Genomic DNA, 16080 nt, shown 5'->3' on the forward strand with positions numbered 1-16080 from the left:
GGATTAAACTCAGGCCCTTGCGCTTGCCGGGGAAGTGCTTATTCCACTGAGCCATCTCCCGGCCCCTTAATTCTCATTTTCTGTTGAGCTGATTCCCTAGAGCCCTGAAATGCAATTAGAAGTTACCTGCATCCCAGGCAGCCCTGCCTCGTTCATCCTATTGGTGCTTTAGCATTTGCTGTGCAAGCTCTGCAGCTCATCTGTGTCTCCTCCCCAACCCTGTCCCGTCCCTTGTGAAGCTCATTCTAATAAGTGATTTTGTGCGATAGGTGTTGACACTCCGGGGAGAAAGCAGGTACAGAAAAACACTGATTACCAATGACGGCACCAACCTCGGAGTTGGTTTTCCTGTCGGTGTTGCTGTTGACCCTGCACGCGGGTGAGTGTCCCTGAGCCCAGGATGGCACCTTTCTTGTTCAGATCACTGTCCCATTAGATGTCAAGTCAGAATATTTTCGGGTCTCCTGTGTCAGCATTTGAAAAGTATGGATCTCAGTGGGAAGAGGAATGGCATTTAGCAATATTTGATGTGAAAGGTAGAAGTTGCATTTTTTTTCTGGGTTCTGCATGTTAGTTGGGAGGGGTGGAACCAGGGCCCTGAGGAGAGGGTGGCTGACCACGTGGGAACTGCAGCAGCTGAAGGCACCTGGGGGTACCTGGGAGTCCTTAATGCCATGTCAGGGAGGAGAACTTTACTCTTTGGAGTATAAGGAGCCAGTAGGGAATTTTAAAGAAGGGAATGATAGAACCAAATCTGTAATTTAGAGAGATGGACCAGGCATGGAGCTGGGTGAGGCCAGGGGTAGGGAGTCCAGGAGAAAGAAAGTGGTCCTAGTGGGTAGATAGAGGCTTGAGTCCTTGGGTCAGTTTAATCAGTTATTCCTTTTGTTGCTCTCTAGAATAATAAATTGTAAAACACAAACATTGATTTTTTTAAATAAGAGATGATCATCTCATTCCAAGGAGATGCTGACTTTGTTTAAAAGGCATCCTATTCCCAGGCCTGGATGAGAACTGAAGAAGTAATTTGTATTGGTGCTGTGCTTCAAATAAAGGCAATGTGCCAACATCACCTTTGTGTATTTGTTAGTGTACTATTTTAAAGAAAATAGATTTGTCTTTCATGTGGGCAGTAGAGTGTGAACAGAAGACAGGAGGAAGCTACTCTGTGTATTCTCTCAGGGACCCACACTGGTGGGGGAATCATTGCCCTCAGCAGGACGAGGCTTTCTAGGCCATTCTGGACATCACCATCTTTTGAACAGTAAAGAACATTCAGGAATGAGCTGGGAGGTTCTTATGGGCCAGGCCTACAAGGATATCACATGTCTGCTTATATAATTTCAGCTAGAATCCCTTCCTCTAAACAGCTGATTGTTGGAAAGGGAATAAATGCTGCCCAGGTTTTTAAGCACAGAAAATAAGACGTTGATTTTGATGAGTGGGGTCTAGAGAACAGATAGAAAGATGATTCAAATAATTATCTTGTAACCTTGAGAATTTAGAGCTTAGTTAAGGAAAATGAGGCTTGTTATATATAAATACTAATGGGTGGTTTGGACTAGATCAATGCGGAGTTTCAGGAGGCAGAGCTAGTTTTGAAGCTAGTTAATTGACATGATAAATTGAAGCCAGGAGCAAAGGGGAAGAAAAGAGAGAGGGTGTTCAGGTGGCTAAGTACAGCCCAGCTGGGTTGGGAAGCAAGTAGGAAGGCTTTGACTTTTGTCAAAAGAGTTGGGAAAACAAACAGGATAGAGACTTTGTGGATATAAAAAAGTCTTGAGAAAATTGGGGTTAGAGTTACTGAATCAGTTGTTACCTAGCAGTATCTCTGTGGATGATCACTAATAAAAGAGTGAGGCAATTGTAGAGTGTTTGATGATGTATGAGGGAGGATGTTGACTGAGGTACTAAGGAGATAAAGTATGAAATGAAGGTTAAAGTTAGACTATTTTAAAAATAGTTTTGTATTAAAAATTAGGGAAGGATTAACTTCCAGGTCAAATGTAATGGGAAATTGTTATTATTATTTTGCATTTTAGGGTGGGGTCTACAGGGTGTTCAGGATCTTACTACTAGATTGGACTCATAGTGATCTACCTATTTACAGCCTCCCAAGAGCTGAGATTACACGTGTGCGCCACCACGTCCAGTCTCAATTGAAGTCTCAGTGTGCCCCAGGGGCAGGGGCGGCTCAGCAGGCCTGGGGATTGAACCCTGGCCCCTGCACCTGCTTGTAGGTGCTTTAATCCGCTGAGCTATTTGGCCAGCCCAGGAAATTATTTTTTGGGCTAAAGAAGCCTGAGCATATTTCTAGGAGAAGAAGAAAGTTAAATAATAAGGAAATACTTGATTGAGAGTGGGGGAAGAGTTCACAATTTATACAGAATAGGAACGACTTGAAAACCAACATGGGGAGCATGATACATAGTCCGCTAGGGATAAGAACCCTCAGCTAAGACCAGGTAGCAGAAATATGTACTGAACTCAGAAATCACAAGTTTTGTGCCATCTCCAAGTAAACTTTTAGGAGCCTGGTATAAAAGATGGAAGAGGAAAAATGGCCAAAACTCAAGAGTTAGCATGTTCGGCCAGGGCCATGCCGGTCGTCGCAGTACTCTGAGAGGCAGAAGCATGAGGGGCACAAGATTCAGCCCTGCCTGAGGAGCTTAGTTTAGTGAGACACTGTCTCAGACAATAAGTAGTAAGAAAAGGGCTAGGATACAGCTCAGTGTGAAGTTCTTGGGGTCAAGTTTCAGTCCCTAGTATGTCCATTATGTCCAAAACAAAACAAAAAACAAACTTCCCAAATAAAACAAAAACCCTACAGGAAGTGAGGCACAAAGAAATTAAAACTTGAATTCAAGTCTAGAATTTGTGGGGCTGGGGAGATAGTTTGGTGGCCTAAGCACCTGCCTGCCGAGTGCAAGGACCTGAGTTCAATGTCCAGTACTGCATGCCTTGGGAGGCTGAGACAGGAGGAGCACTACAAGTCTGAGCTGTATAGGGGTAAGAACTTATATCAAATAAAGAAGATTAAAAACCCCAAATTTTTAGAAATGAAGTGAAATAAAATAATGAACAATATCAAAATTAAAAAGCAAAAAAACAAAAATCTAGAAATTGCGTCATGGGTGGAAATGGAAAGCTGCCCTCCTGATATTTTAATGAATTTGCGTATCTCGTTGACTTGGTAATGCTGTGTGGTGCCCACAGGTCACGTGGATGCACATATGGAGTATAAGCCATTGGTATCATTAGGAAATAGAGTCTAAAAAGGCATATGTGCCCCCCGATAGCATTTTCTAATGGAGTTCATGCTGTCAGGAAAGCATTACTCATTAGTTCTTATTTTCTGCATTAATTCTTAAAATTTTTCATAACAAAAATCAGATTAGTTAAGAAATTAACTGATCTTTTGATAGATTGTGATTTGGAGACGAATTCAGCAAGAAGTCTGGTAAGTGAGTAGAAAGATAATTGGCCAACTTTATATTGCCTTTGGCCTTCCCAACGTACTGGATACTTTGAGATTCCTTGAAGAGAGATTAATAGCTGATGCAGGCTCTTTGATTGTTACTAGCTTCCCAGCTCTCTGTCCAGGCTGATGCTATAGCCCCCAGGGAGGGATCCTGCTCTCCTGTTTAAACCCCATTTTAAATGGTCTCTACCCCCTGATTTACTAGGACATGTGTAGATATTGGCAGGGCTCTAAATACATACTTCTGCATGCGACAAAATATTGATGTCTCAGACTCTTGCAGTGGATGGAGAGCACTGTGAGGACAGGAAACACTCATTCTCATTCAATATGTAAGCTGCACATGTGATTCCTCCTTCCGTTTTGTTAAACAATGGTGTTTCTTGTGGTTGTAGGAAACTGTACTGGTCAGACCAAGGAACAGACAGTGGGGTTCCTGCCAAGATTGCAAGCGCTAACATGGATGGCACATCTTTAAAAATTCTCTTCACTGGGAACCTGGAACACCTGGAGGTCGTCACCCTCGACATCCAGGAGCAGAAACTATACTGGGCAGTCACCAGCAGAGGAGTGGTATGGGCGGACACGCTCTGGGCCTCACTGTGCACGTTCAGTAGTTGTGTGTTCCGCATTCCCTGGCAGAAGTTCTTAAACAATAATATTGGGCAGCTTCTACCAGTGTTTCATTCTCCTTCCAGTAATTTTTCTTCCTTGAACAAGTCTTGGCCTAGTCGAAGTCCAGTTGTTTGTAGCACATGCACAGTTCCCTGTGGAATGGTTTTCATTAATTTTCCCCTTGACCTTTGTTTTTCATCAGCATAGAGTAATTACATTTGCCGTTACTTACTTGGCCTTTCAGAGACATTTATTTCCTGTTTCAGTTATTTCAATGCTTTTCTTCTTTGTAAATATTCTAGATATTCCAGTTGAAGAGTAGATAGGCAGAGACAAGCCTGAGCAACCTTCCAGGCTCAGCCTCCTCTCATAGCTGTACATTTTTTTCCTGCGTCCAAATATAGTTAACACCTGTGAAATTTCCTTTACTGGGAATTTTAAACTCTATGATTGAGTTATTATATTCTGCAATAAGAAGCAGAAACTAAAGTTTTACTGAAATAGTACCTATTTGTGATCTTTACTGCTATCTTATACAACTGAGCCAGGGCACATAGGAAGTACTTAATAATCATTACAATTAGTTAACTATTCCTTTGAATTTTGCATTAAATAGCAATAGCAGATCTTTGACACTGAAGCTGTGCATAATCCTGTGTTGTAGGTTTGGCTTTCAATTCATTATCTGTTCAACAAATACTAATTTTATTCCTCATATCGACTTAAAACAGTGATAAACTTTGAGGATTAAAAACAAATAGTGATGTGTGTGAGAGCACTCTGCAGACATGGATGGGACGCAGTACAGGCCAGCACAGCCTATGCAGGGCCCCTCCTGCCCCAGCCTGCTGTGTACCTGCTCCGCCCTCCTGAGCCAGTCAGCTTGTTAGTGATGTTATTGTCCATCCTTTCTTGGGGCAAGTCCCCTCATTCTCAACTTCCCCACTGCGCCCAGCCTTTCCTGCCTCCCTTACCATTCTGAACAGTTCTGTCTGGCCTGTGCCCAGCTTTCATGTTCGAGGCATGCTGTCTCCATGATAGGTTGTCACCAAGTTTGACCACTGCCCAGCCCAGAGCCTGGGGCTGGAGCAACAGCTTCCATCATGGCAGCTGAGCTTGCTCAGCTGATCTGCATTGTCACTTGCTCTTTGGAGGCTTGTGCTCCCTGTGCTCTGGCCTTCTGGAACTTCTGTCAGTTTCTGGGGCATGATACCTCTGGACACTACTTGCTCCTTATCTATTAGGCAGTGACCCAGATCACATTTGTCTCTCTTGCTAATACCCAACTTAGAGCCTGGTGTGTAGAAAGTACTCCAGGGAAGTTTTTGGAATAAAATTAAACCAGCTACTTGTCATTTCTCCTTAGGAACTTCTTGAGAGTTCCTTTTTTTTTTTTTTTTGCAGAACTGGGGATTGAACTCAGACCCTTGTGCTTGCTAGGCAAGCACTTATTCTACTGAGCCATCTCCCTGGCCTCTTCTTTAGAGTTCTTTTCTGGTTTACCAAAACCATTCAACGGCTTGCCGCCTGTTCTAACAGTATCACTCTCCTTGGCTCCTGTCTGGCCTTGAGATTCCAGGATGTATGTTTCCTGTCCCTATTACAGAAATTGTCTGTGCAGACGTTAAAGCCTGGGTTGGAGAGCTCCAGCTCTCCATTTCAGGGTGTCCTTGAGCTCAGCCTCTTTTCCTCATTAAGCCACCAGAGAAAGCTGACTCGAGCAGACAAGATGTTGCTTGACCTCCTGCTTTGCCTAGTGAAACTAATGACACTTCTGATCCTCTAGATCGAGAGAGGAAACGTGGATGGTACGGAGCGGATGATCTTGGTGTACCATCTTTCCCATCCGTGGGGAATTGCTGTCCATGATTCCTTCCTTTATTATTCTGATGAACAGTATGAGGTTATTGAAAGAGTCGACAAGGCCTCTGGAGCCAACAAAGTGATCATGAGGGATAATGTTCCAAATCTGAGGGGCCTTCGCGTGTATCACAGACGGAGTAAGTACTTGTCACTCAAACACTCACTGATGCATGATGGGTGTTCACGTGTTTACACACTTATATCCATAAGCACTTTCCGTGCATCCCATTACCAAAAATACCTAAGAATGGATAACTGTGTGTTGAGAATGGTGCAGTGCCCAAGATTAACCTGGCATCTGAAAGGCCAGCTTGGCTTTATGGTGAACTTCCTCCCAGTCTCTTCCTTTCTCACTTGATTTTTGTTGCCAGTGGTAGGGATCTAACCTAAGCCTCAGACTCACAGGGCATTGAGTATCATTGAGCTGCATCCCTCGCCTTCTTTGCTGTCACTTTAAACTCTTTCTTTTTGCTGCATTGCCCTGCCTGACATGATCTACTTTTATTGTTTCTGTTTGTTAGAATATAAACTATATGCGCAGGTGTTTTATCTGTTTACTGCTCCATGCTCAGGAATAAGAATAGAGAATACAGTGGTACCTCATCTCACAAATTTTATTTGTTCTATGTACGATTCTGGAAAAAATGGCCACATTCGTGTTTGTGTGGGAAGGATGGCTGCAGCTGTGTTTGGCACCTGATGCAGAGTTCACAGGCAACATTTTGCCAGATGCTTCTGTTTGCAAACCAAATTGTTTGCAAATGAAAGCACTTGTGAACTGAGGTACCACTGTACTTGTTGGATGAGTGCTGGACGAAGAAATAACAGGATATAATTTTTAATCTTGAAAAGAATACTCATAGATGTTGTCTATTTTGGTGTACTTTTTTCAGAAATAATCCAGCTTTTCGTTTTTCTCTTAAAGTTATCACTGCAATGTGGAGATTTTTAAAATAATTTTGACATTCTGTAGTTTTTCAATCTAAACAAAGATCCTGAATTAGTTTCTGGTCTTACAACTTAGTTTTGTTGGTTGATATTTATTTTTCTTGCATGTGAAAAAACAACTTTTAAATATACTTACTTCACCTGTATAAAACAAATATCCATCTTACTGTTTTTTGTTTTTTGCGGAACTGGGGATTGAACTCAGTCCCTTGCGCTTGCCAGGGAAGCGCTTATTCTACTGAGCCATCTTCCATCTTATTGTTGATCATGTAATTAAACTAATAATAATGTTAAATGCCAATGTGTGGACCAAGAGCCTCCTTCCCAGTTGAGCAGACTTGCATCCCGTCTGTCTAATCCTTGCATGTTTTGTAGGAGAACAACTGATGCTCTCTGTTTTCTAACCATGACACAAATGTGTTACTCTTTTAAAACCTTTAGGTCTCTTGTTTAGGCTCCGGTCTCTCAATGTTGTTTCTAGGCTGTTAGTGTAACTTCTGGGTGTTTATTATTAATTTTTACAATGAATTACTTGGTGGCCCAACTTTAACTTTGGCTTGCAGTGGCAAGCAGGTAGGGCCAACTGTCACCAAACTAATTTTCTTTCCATTTAGATGTTGGCCAGTCCTCAAATGGCTGCAGCAACAACATGAATGCGTGTCAGCAGATCTGCCTGCCTGTGCCAGGAGGGCTGTTCTCCTGCGCCTGTGCCACTGGATTTAAACTCAATCCTGATCATCGGACCTGCTCTCCATATAAGTCTTTCATTGTTGTTTCGAAACTGTTTGCAATCAGAGGCTTTAGCCTGGAAGTGTCAGATCATTCGGAGGCCATGGTGCCAGTGGCTGGCGAAGGTATGCCAACTTGGAAATAAGTGAGACTTGACTCCATCTAGTGCCACATTGAGTCCTCGGGCCCATAAAAGCATTTCTTTATGTCTGGATCCAGCCCACAAGAAGTTTGTCTTTCTCTCTGAGTGTAACTGGCTCAGTCTAGGGTGATGCACAGACCTCAGTGAGCAGCAGATCCGTCTGGAGGGCTGTCAGATTAGGTGGAACCCTACCTTCACCTGTGCCTGTTGGTCTGGCAGGAACACCTTGTAGGTGGTGCTGTGAGTCCAACATGGAGCTCATTAGGAAGAATCAGCTCGACCTGTGCTTGTGACTCTTGTTTAACCTCCTGGTCAGGGCTGTCACCCCAAATCCCTGTTTTTGAAAGGTGTATTTGCCTCTTTTTAATTTCTATCAAATCTGTGGTGTTAGACTTTGACCCTTGGACTATCTTGCTGCTCTAGCACCTTTTACCCATCTAAGATCCTTGCTTGCAGTGTTACTGTCATTTTAAAAATATTCATCAATAATATTCTTCTATAGAAGGAAGTCTCTCCCAGTTTATTGTGTAAAAATTATCTTGGTGAAGCCATATTTTAATTTTTGAGAATTTAGTGTGTTCTGGTCGGTTACCATAGTAACGATACTCCAGTTGATCTATTTTGGTTATGGACAGCTCTTCAAGTGGCTCCCTATGTTTTTGTGACGTGGTCCCCATTAGTATGTGAGTGCGTCCTTGTTTCCTGGTGCAATAAAACATTTCAGGCTCACCTCAGGCCTTCCCTAGTGTTTCTCCAGGAGCCAGATCCTCTCATGTGGGAAACGGTATTTAGAAGCCAAGACGAGGGCTACAGGTGGCTCATTGCAACTGGTAGACAGTTTTTTCTCATAATGGAGGGCTTGCTTAGAGCAGGGAGCTGGGAATGAGAGGAAGGGAAGACATCGGCAACAGAAAATCCAATTTGAGTTAGAGCATTGTTTGATGGTCTTTTCTTATGTGTTCTAGGACGAAACATACTGCACGTGGATGTTGATGTAGCCTCTGGCTTTATTTACTGGTGTGATTTTAGCAGCTCTATTACCTCCTATAATGCAATCCGTAGAGTCAGACCTGATGGCTCTGGTTTTACAAGCATTGTTACCTCTGGGATAGGAAGAAATGGAATCCGGGGCATTGCAGTGGACTGGGTAGCAGGTATGTGAGCGCGGTAGTTTGACTGAGAAGACTTTGGTTTGCATCTCCACTATTTTATGTTATGGAGGAGAACTTAGCTTAATTATGTATAAGCAAGATTCGTTTTTTTCTAGACAATGGCTAAGATGATTTAAGGTAAGTTGAATCGTGTATTTAGACTAAGCTGTTTCTCTAGCAAATATTGTGTGTTTCAATCAATAAATTAATTGTAGATTAATTTTCTTCTGTTAACATCAAAATGCAGGTATAAATGGCTAGAAATATTAAAATTACATAATTTTGTGGTTTTCACACTTAGAGTCTCACTTCATAAGGTAAGTGCTTATTGCACACAGAAAATATAGTACTGTAGTGAAATAAGGTTTTTATTGGTTTCTAAAAATCCCATTCCTGATGATATTTCCTGTTTCTGAGAATATAGATAAAGCAAGGTCAGCACACTGCTGTTAGTTAGTGGGACAAGTATTTTTGTAAGTAAAGTAACAGCTCAGCCCAGTCATCTCTGTGGTCTGTGGCTGCTTTCACGTTACATGCGAAGGCGACCTTGTGCTGTGTATAGCCTAAAATATTTACTATCTGGATCTTTACAAAACAGTAAGACATTTTGGATCTTATTTACTTGTTCATTTTCTCACACTAGGTGAGACAGTAGGTTGTTTGCACATATGGATCTGATTTACTTCACACAATGTATCAATTGTTGTAACTGTCTTACTAGCCTGTTTTGAAACTCATCTTCATTATTTATCTTTTTTTTTTCACTAAAAAAATATGGCAATCCTGAATTAAAGGGTTAGAGATGAGCACACACACACACACACACACACACACACACAATTTCAAGTAGAAATAGGTGACAATACTATACCAGTAACATATTTTACATTGTTCTTATTGGCCTGATTTCTCTGGAGGTGTTTTGAGTTACACATAGGAATAAACTGTGTCTTGGTAACAAGACTGCTAGTTCAGCAGCAGACTTCCAGTTACATAGAATCAATAATTTGGGGCCACTCTGTGTTCATCAAATTGCTTTCATATGAATATGACTGTTGTTTTTATTCTAACGTTTACATTGTGGTATTAATATACAGAGAGAGGTAGATGTTGGACTTGGTAAATTCATGGGGTGAAAACACCTGCTTTAGATAGACTAGAAGAAGTCCTGACATTAATCTTAGAAGAGCATTCAACTATAGCAGCACAGCCCGAGAAGCCGTTTTCTATCCATGTTTCCTCTGGTCATGTTGGAGTAGAAGTTACATCACGGTATGTCTTTGAAGTGAGTATAAAACATTCATATTTCCAATAGAAAGACACTCTGGAAAATACACCTTGTAGTAGAAAGCTGTCTATGACACTTACAGTGAACTCTAGTCTGCCTTGCAAACTGAAGATGAGCACCTTCTCTCTAACTCTGGAGAATCGTTTTACATTTTTAAGCCTACACTGAGATTTATTATCTTTGAAAAGATATCCCATACTGATGCTGACCTCAACCTAACCTGTTTTGTTGTGAAAGTGAAAAGCTGACTGCTTTCTTTTTTCTTCTTGGTTTCCTACTCATCAACAACTTTTTTTTTTTCCTGTAGGGAATCTTTATTTCACTAATGGCTTTGTGGCTGAAACACTGATAGAAGTTCATCGCATCAATACCACTTACCGCCGTGTTCTCCTTAAAACCACTGTGGATATGCCCAGGCATATTGTTGTAGACCCCAAGAACAGATACCTTTTCTGGGCTGACTATGGGCAGAAACCAAAGATTGAGCGTTCTTTTCTTGACTGTACCAACCGAACTGTACTTGTCTCAGAGGGCATTGTCACCCCCCGGGGCTTGGCAGTGGACCACAGCAGTGACTATATTTATTGGGTTGATGATTCTTTAGATATAATTGCAAGGATCCATCTTAATGGAGGGGAATCTGAAATGGTTCGTTATGGCAGCCATTACCCGACTCCCTATGGCATCACAGTTTTTGGAAATTCTATCATATGGGTAGATAGAAATTTGAAAAAAATCTTCCAAGCTAGCAAGGAACCAAACAATTCAGATGAGCCAACAGTGATACGAGACAATATCTCCTGGCTAAGAGATGTGACCATCTTCGATGAGCGTGTCCAGCCCCGGTCACCAGCAGAGGTCAGCAACAATCCTTGCTTGGAAAATAATGGTGGATGCTCTCATTTCTGCTTTGCTTTGCCCACACAGCACACCTCAAAATGTGGCTGTGCTTTTGGGACCCTGCAGAGCGATGGCAAGAGCTGTGCCATTTCAACAGAAAATTTCCTTGTTTATGCCGCTGAGAATACCTTGAGGAGCTTACACTTTGACCTTGAAGACCATAGCCCACCTTTCCAAGCAATAACTATGGAAAAACCAGCCACTGCCCTGGAGTACGATAGTGTGAATAATAGAATCTACTTCACTCAAGCTTTAGGCTCTGGACGTGGCCAGATTTCCTACATCAGCCTGTATTCAGGGACTCATTCTCCAACTGTCATCGTTTCAGGTAAGTGACTCAAAGTGGTGTTTGGTTTGGAAGTAACTACAGTGGGTCCACACATGTCAGTGACTCAAGTGTTCTTAAAGTGTATTGAAGCTCTAACATCTGTGTATGTTTGTGTGTGTCTTCCGGGGTATGTACAGATATAGGGACTTCTGATGGAATTGCCTTTGACTGGATCAACAGAAGAATTTATTACAGTGACTATGTCAATGAGACGATTAATTCCATGGCTGAAGATGGATCCTTGTGCACTGTGGTAGCTCGTGTTTCAAAACCAAAATCCATTGTTTTAGATCCTTGTCATGGGTATGTTATGGTCTTTTTAATTGTAATTTTTTTTTTTTTTTTGAAGTCTAGGTAGAATTTATTGTCAAGTAGGTAGGGGGTTATGCATTTCCATGAGAAGGTCAGCTGGACGCATTCTTATGTACTCAAGAGCTACTGTTGGAGTCCAGGGAACTGGGGTGACAATGATGCTGCTGCTTGATGCTGCTGCTGTTGCTTATGCAGAAGTCATGGCTGGGCCAGATGTGGTGGCACTTGCCTGTAATCCTAGCACTGGGGAGGTAAATCATAATCCAGATAAAACTGGCTACAGTATTTGAGGAAGAGCTCCATGGTACAAATAAACTCTTTCCTGAAACTGGGCTGCAGAGAGACTTACTCATTCCGGACCTCACTGGCATGTGCCAGCAGCTTTTCCCAAGCATGGTCCACTTTGTCCATCTCTTCCTTTGATGTCAGAAGTCTGTATTTGTTAAGCAGGGCACAAGATTCCCAACCCTTGCCATTGTCATTGGAGCTTTAACTGTAATTTTATCTGCTTATTTGTAGAAGGTATAAGCCCAGAAATTATATCATGTGCCTAGAGCACTGTGGATATAGATGTAAGAGTGGAAGAGTGGGTGTTTATTTGTTTTGGTTTTGGACCTGTTAGGAGAATGCAGTGCTTAACTCGCTATGATAGAGAAGCTGGTAGCATACTAGGAACCGGTGTTCTCACTCAGTAAATCTGTTTACAACAACTTGTGTGCGTAGGAAGAGTAGGTTTAGTCCTCATATTAACAGCAATTTGCAATTAAAGAAAGCTGTCACTTTCACATGGAAAGGACAATGAGGTTTCCTGGAGTGAATTATGACTTCTTTTGCATTACTAGGTACATGTACTGGAGTAACTGGGACAGTCCTGCTCAAATTGAGAAAGCCACGCTGGGAGGAAACTTCCGCATCTCCATTGTGAACACCAGCCTGGTTTGGCCCAGTGGGCTCACTCTGGACTATGAGTTAGACCTTCTGTACTGGGTGGACAGTAGTTTGTATGTATCTTTAGTCGTTCATGTAGGTGGTTACTACCTGTAGCTGTAGAGAATAAGAGATCTTCCTCCTATTACCAAAGCAGAGGGATTTGCTTTATGTGCCAGAAAGACATTGCTAAAATGTAGATTTGTAATTTTAGGAACTGTATTATATTCTAGCTGAGTGAATGTACCTGTGAAATATTTTCTATATCATGAAATTGAATAGTTATGAACTATAGACATCTGAAGATACATCACTGAATTTATCTATAATTGTGACTGTCAGGTGACTCATAAATATGAATAACTTTAATGCACACTGACATTGTGGGCAGGGGAAGGAAGCTGTATCATTCAGTGTCCTTTATTTTTTTATTTTTTATTTTTTTCCATAATTTTATTGAGAAACAATTAGCAAAAAATGGCAGAAGGATTTTTTTTTTTTTTTTTTTTCTCCGAATGCCTTCAGGGCAGGTTTGGCTGGCTTGAGTTGTGGGGATCTAACCACAGCAACCTGAGCCTGACTGCTTTGTTGAAGCAGCCACTTAAAGAACTGAGCTAAGGGGCACCCCCCGCCCAGTGTCTTTTAAAATGTAATTTTCTTAGCCTTTTATCTTCTTAAATGGATTCTTTTACTTTGGCATATTTCTCAGCAAATTTTATATTTTCCTTATAAACTTATTGACTCTCAACTTTATATGTAACTTCCTCAAGTGACCCCCAAATCTCTTATATTGTAGTCATCCTAATGTAATAGTCAAAGGGAAGAAATGATTTCATTTATCATAATTTGCACCTGCATGTCAGGAATCATAACTTTTCTTGTTTATTTCCTTATGATTTTGGTCTTGGTGAGGCCAAACACCAAAATCCTGATTTTTTTTTTTTCTTCTTTATTTTCTTATTTGAAATGCAACAGCAGTGTTTTGTGTCTAATTTTGGTTCATGCTAGGTAAATACCTAGTAAAAGTAATAAATGTTAAATTGAAAAAGGTATTAAGGGCATGAGATGGGCAGATGATAAACACTCCATGTTGCTTGCTCCACATGGTTCCCATGTGTGACATGAACCTGGTTTCTCCTGTCAGCCAGCTCCCTTTTTAATTTGGAAATTGTTTGTTAAGCAAATAAGAGCTCACACTAACAAGTGATACAGTTTTTCCTCCCGTACACCCCAGCCAAAGACAGCTGGGTTCTGGTGTAAATGAACAAGTGAGCCTGAAAGCTGTTCTTGTTGGATTTCAGCCATTGTTTTAAACTTCATTTCAGGCAGAAGATTGAACGCACCACGCTCACGGGCATGTACCGTGAGGTCATCGTCAGCTCAGCTCCTCATTCTTTTGGCTTGACACTCTATGGCCAGTTTATTTACTGGACTGGCTTCTTGTCCAAAAAAGTTTACCGAGCTAATAAATATGATGGGTCAGGCCAGATGGCAATGACTACCACTTTGCCTGTCCACCCGAAGGGTATCTGCGTGGCTAAGAAGGACCAGAGCCAGCAGTGCAGCAACCCTTGTGATCAGTTCAACGGGGGCTGCAGCCATATCTGTGTGCCAGGTAAGGCCCTGCCATGAAGGTGGAAGAACCAGTAATAATAATAATAATAGCAGTTTTTGAGGTGGGGATTCAAGAGATATTCATTGCCATCCAGAAGGAAAGCCAAATTCACCTGGATTTCAGGGTAATTTGTAAAATAGATTTAGAGTTATATTTTATAATGAAAGAGTGTCAGATTTTTTTCTCTAGTCTGTGTAGAGTCCTCCTAGGAAGAACCTTTTTTTTTTTTTCTGGTAGAGGAATAAAAACTCAGAATCTCAGGCTGGGGAGATAGCTCAGTGGCATAAGCGCCTGCCTGGCCTGAGTTCAATCCCTCAGTCCCTGGTACCAGGAAAAAAAAAACAAACCATAAATAAATAAACTCAGCATCTCACTCTTGCCAGGCATGCTCTGTGACACTGAGGTATATTGCCATACTCAGGAAGGTATTTTAAATACATGTTTGGTGGAGGTAGAATATACAAGAGGAGACTTTTTCTGGCCTATTTTATAACTTGCCACAGGAATTAAAGCTCACCTACCTTACACAACGATTTAATTCTTCAGCTTGGGAGGTATTGTTTATAGTTGGAAATATTTCTAGTGATTATGTGAGATATAATGTATTTTATGGAGAGCAAAGGCATAGGAATCATGTGCCTTTTGATACCATTGTTTGCAAATTTTGCCAAGAAGAATCAGTGATATGTGGTAGTTCATTAAAAATTGATGTGTATTAGCACATTAATTAGAAATTGGTCTTTTTTTCTTCTTAATGAAAGTACAACTCAAAATATAGCTGAAAGCCTGTTGGGCTTGCAGTGTTTCATGTAGAAGCTGCTGTGAATACTGTTTTACTCTGTTACTCTCTGGCTCCAGGACCAAATGGAGCTGAGTGCCTTTGTCCACATGAGGGGACGTGGTATCTGGCCAATAATAACAAGTTCTGCGTCCAGGACACTGGTGCCCGGTGTGCACACTCCATGTTCACCTGCCTCAATGGCCACTGCATCGAGGAGGACTGGATATGTGATCGTGACAACGACTGTGGTGATGGCAGCGAGGAGCTGGAGGTTGTCTGTGGTGAGTCGGCCTCTTGGTGATTTTGCCAACAAGGAGAATGTGCTGTCTTCAGCTGAGTGTTTGGTATAGAACCCTGCTGTGTGCGAGTGGGTCTGAGATCTGTCCCCATGGGCCTGTTAGTGCTGAAAGACTTACTGTGATAACCTGGACTGCATTCCTGTTGAAACGCCTTGGGAGTAGTTATACGCAAAAAACATGATTCATATCCTGGTTATGCTGATTACACTCTGTATAGACTTGGAGAAGCTAGTTGGCCCTGGACAGCTTGTCTGTAAAATGGAGCGATTACTGGGGTTTTCCCGAGTAATAGTGAAAGAGACATATTTTAGAAGCACTTAGCATATGGAGCGATGGGCAGTAAGTGCTAAGCATGTTTAGCATAGGACAAAGGGGTGCAACAGGTCATCATTAGCATTTTACTGGTCTTCAGAGCAGAGGGTCATTAATGCAGTAATTATACGGAGATCAGTGCCAGTCCCTAGCTTCCATGTGGATGGAAACAGTGGGCCTTGAAATTGTTTGCCCCAAATAAGCTGCATGAGCATGCCTCCCTGTGGTTGAGATGAATTTTTTTTTCAAAATTTTATTGATAAACAGATAGCAATGAGACAGTTTCAAATCAAATCGGAAGTACAGATTCAACAAATAACACACTGCATATATTCTTTTTAGTGGTTAATTGCTGTACAAGATGCAGACTTGAGATCCTATTTACAAAC

At 41.6% G+C, this 16080-nt stretch overlaps 1 protein-coding gene across 1 annotated transcript in view; it reads left to right on the forward strand.

Annotated features, from left to right (window-relative positions):
• Lrp2 (LDL receptor related protein 2) overlaps positions 1 to 16080 on the forward strand; it is a 207114-nt gene that overhangs the window by 115587 nt on the left and 75447 nt on the right. The window contains exons 34-43 of the mRNA XM_023719208.1: positions 270 to 379; positions 3877 to 4054; positions 5883 to 6096; positions 7522 to 7761; positions 8744 to 8932; positions 10525 to 11445; positions 11583 to 11748; positions 12600 to 12758; positions 14010 to 14299; positions 15158 to 15361. Of these exons, the coding sequence (XP_023574976.1) occupies positions 270 to 379; positions 3877 to 4054; positions 5883 to 6096; positions 7522 to 7761; positions 8744 to 8932; positions 10525 to 11445; positions 11583 to 11748; positions 12600 to 12758; positions 14010 to 14299; positions 15158 to 15361 (2671 nt within the window). The remainder of the gene's footprint in view (positions 1 to 269; positions 380 to 3876; positions 4055 to 5882; positions 6097 to 7521; positions 7762 to 8743; positions 8933 to 10524; positions 11446 to 11582; positions 11749 to 12599; positions 12759 to 14009; positions 14300 to 15157; positions 15362 to 16080) is intronic.

This window comes from Octodon degus, unplaced genomic scaffold (genome assembly GCF_000260255.1).
Source record: "Octodon degus isolate 3935 unplaced genomic scaffold, OctDeg1.0 scaffold00065, whole genome shotgun sequence".
NCBI classification, from domain to species: Eukaryota; Metazoa; Chordata; class Mammalia; order Rodentia; family Octodontidae; genus Octodon; species Octodon degus.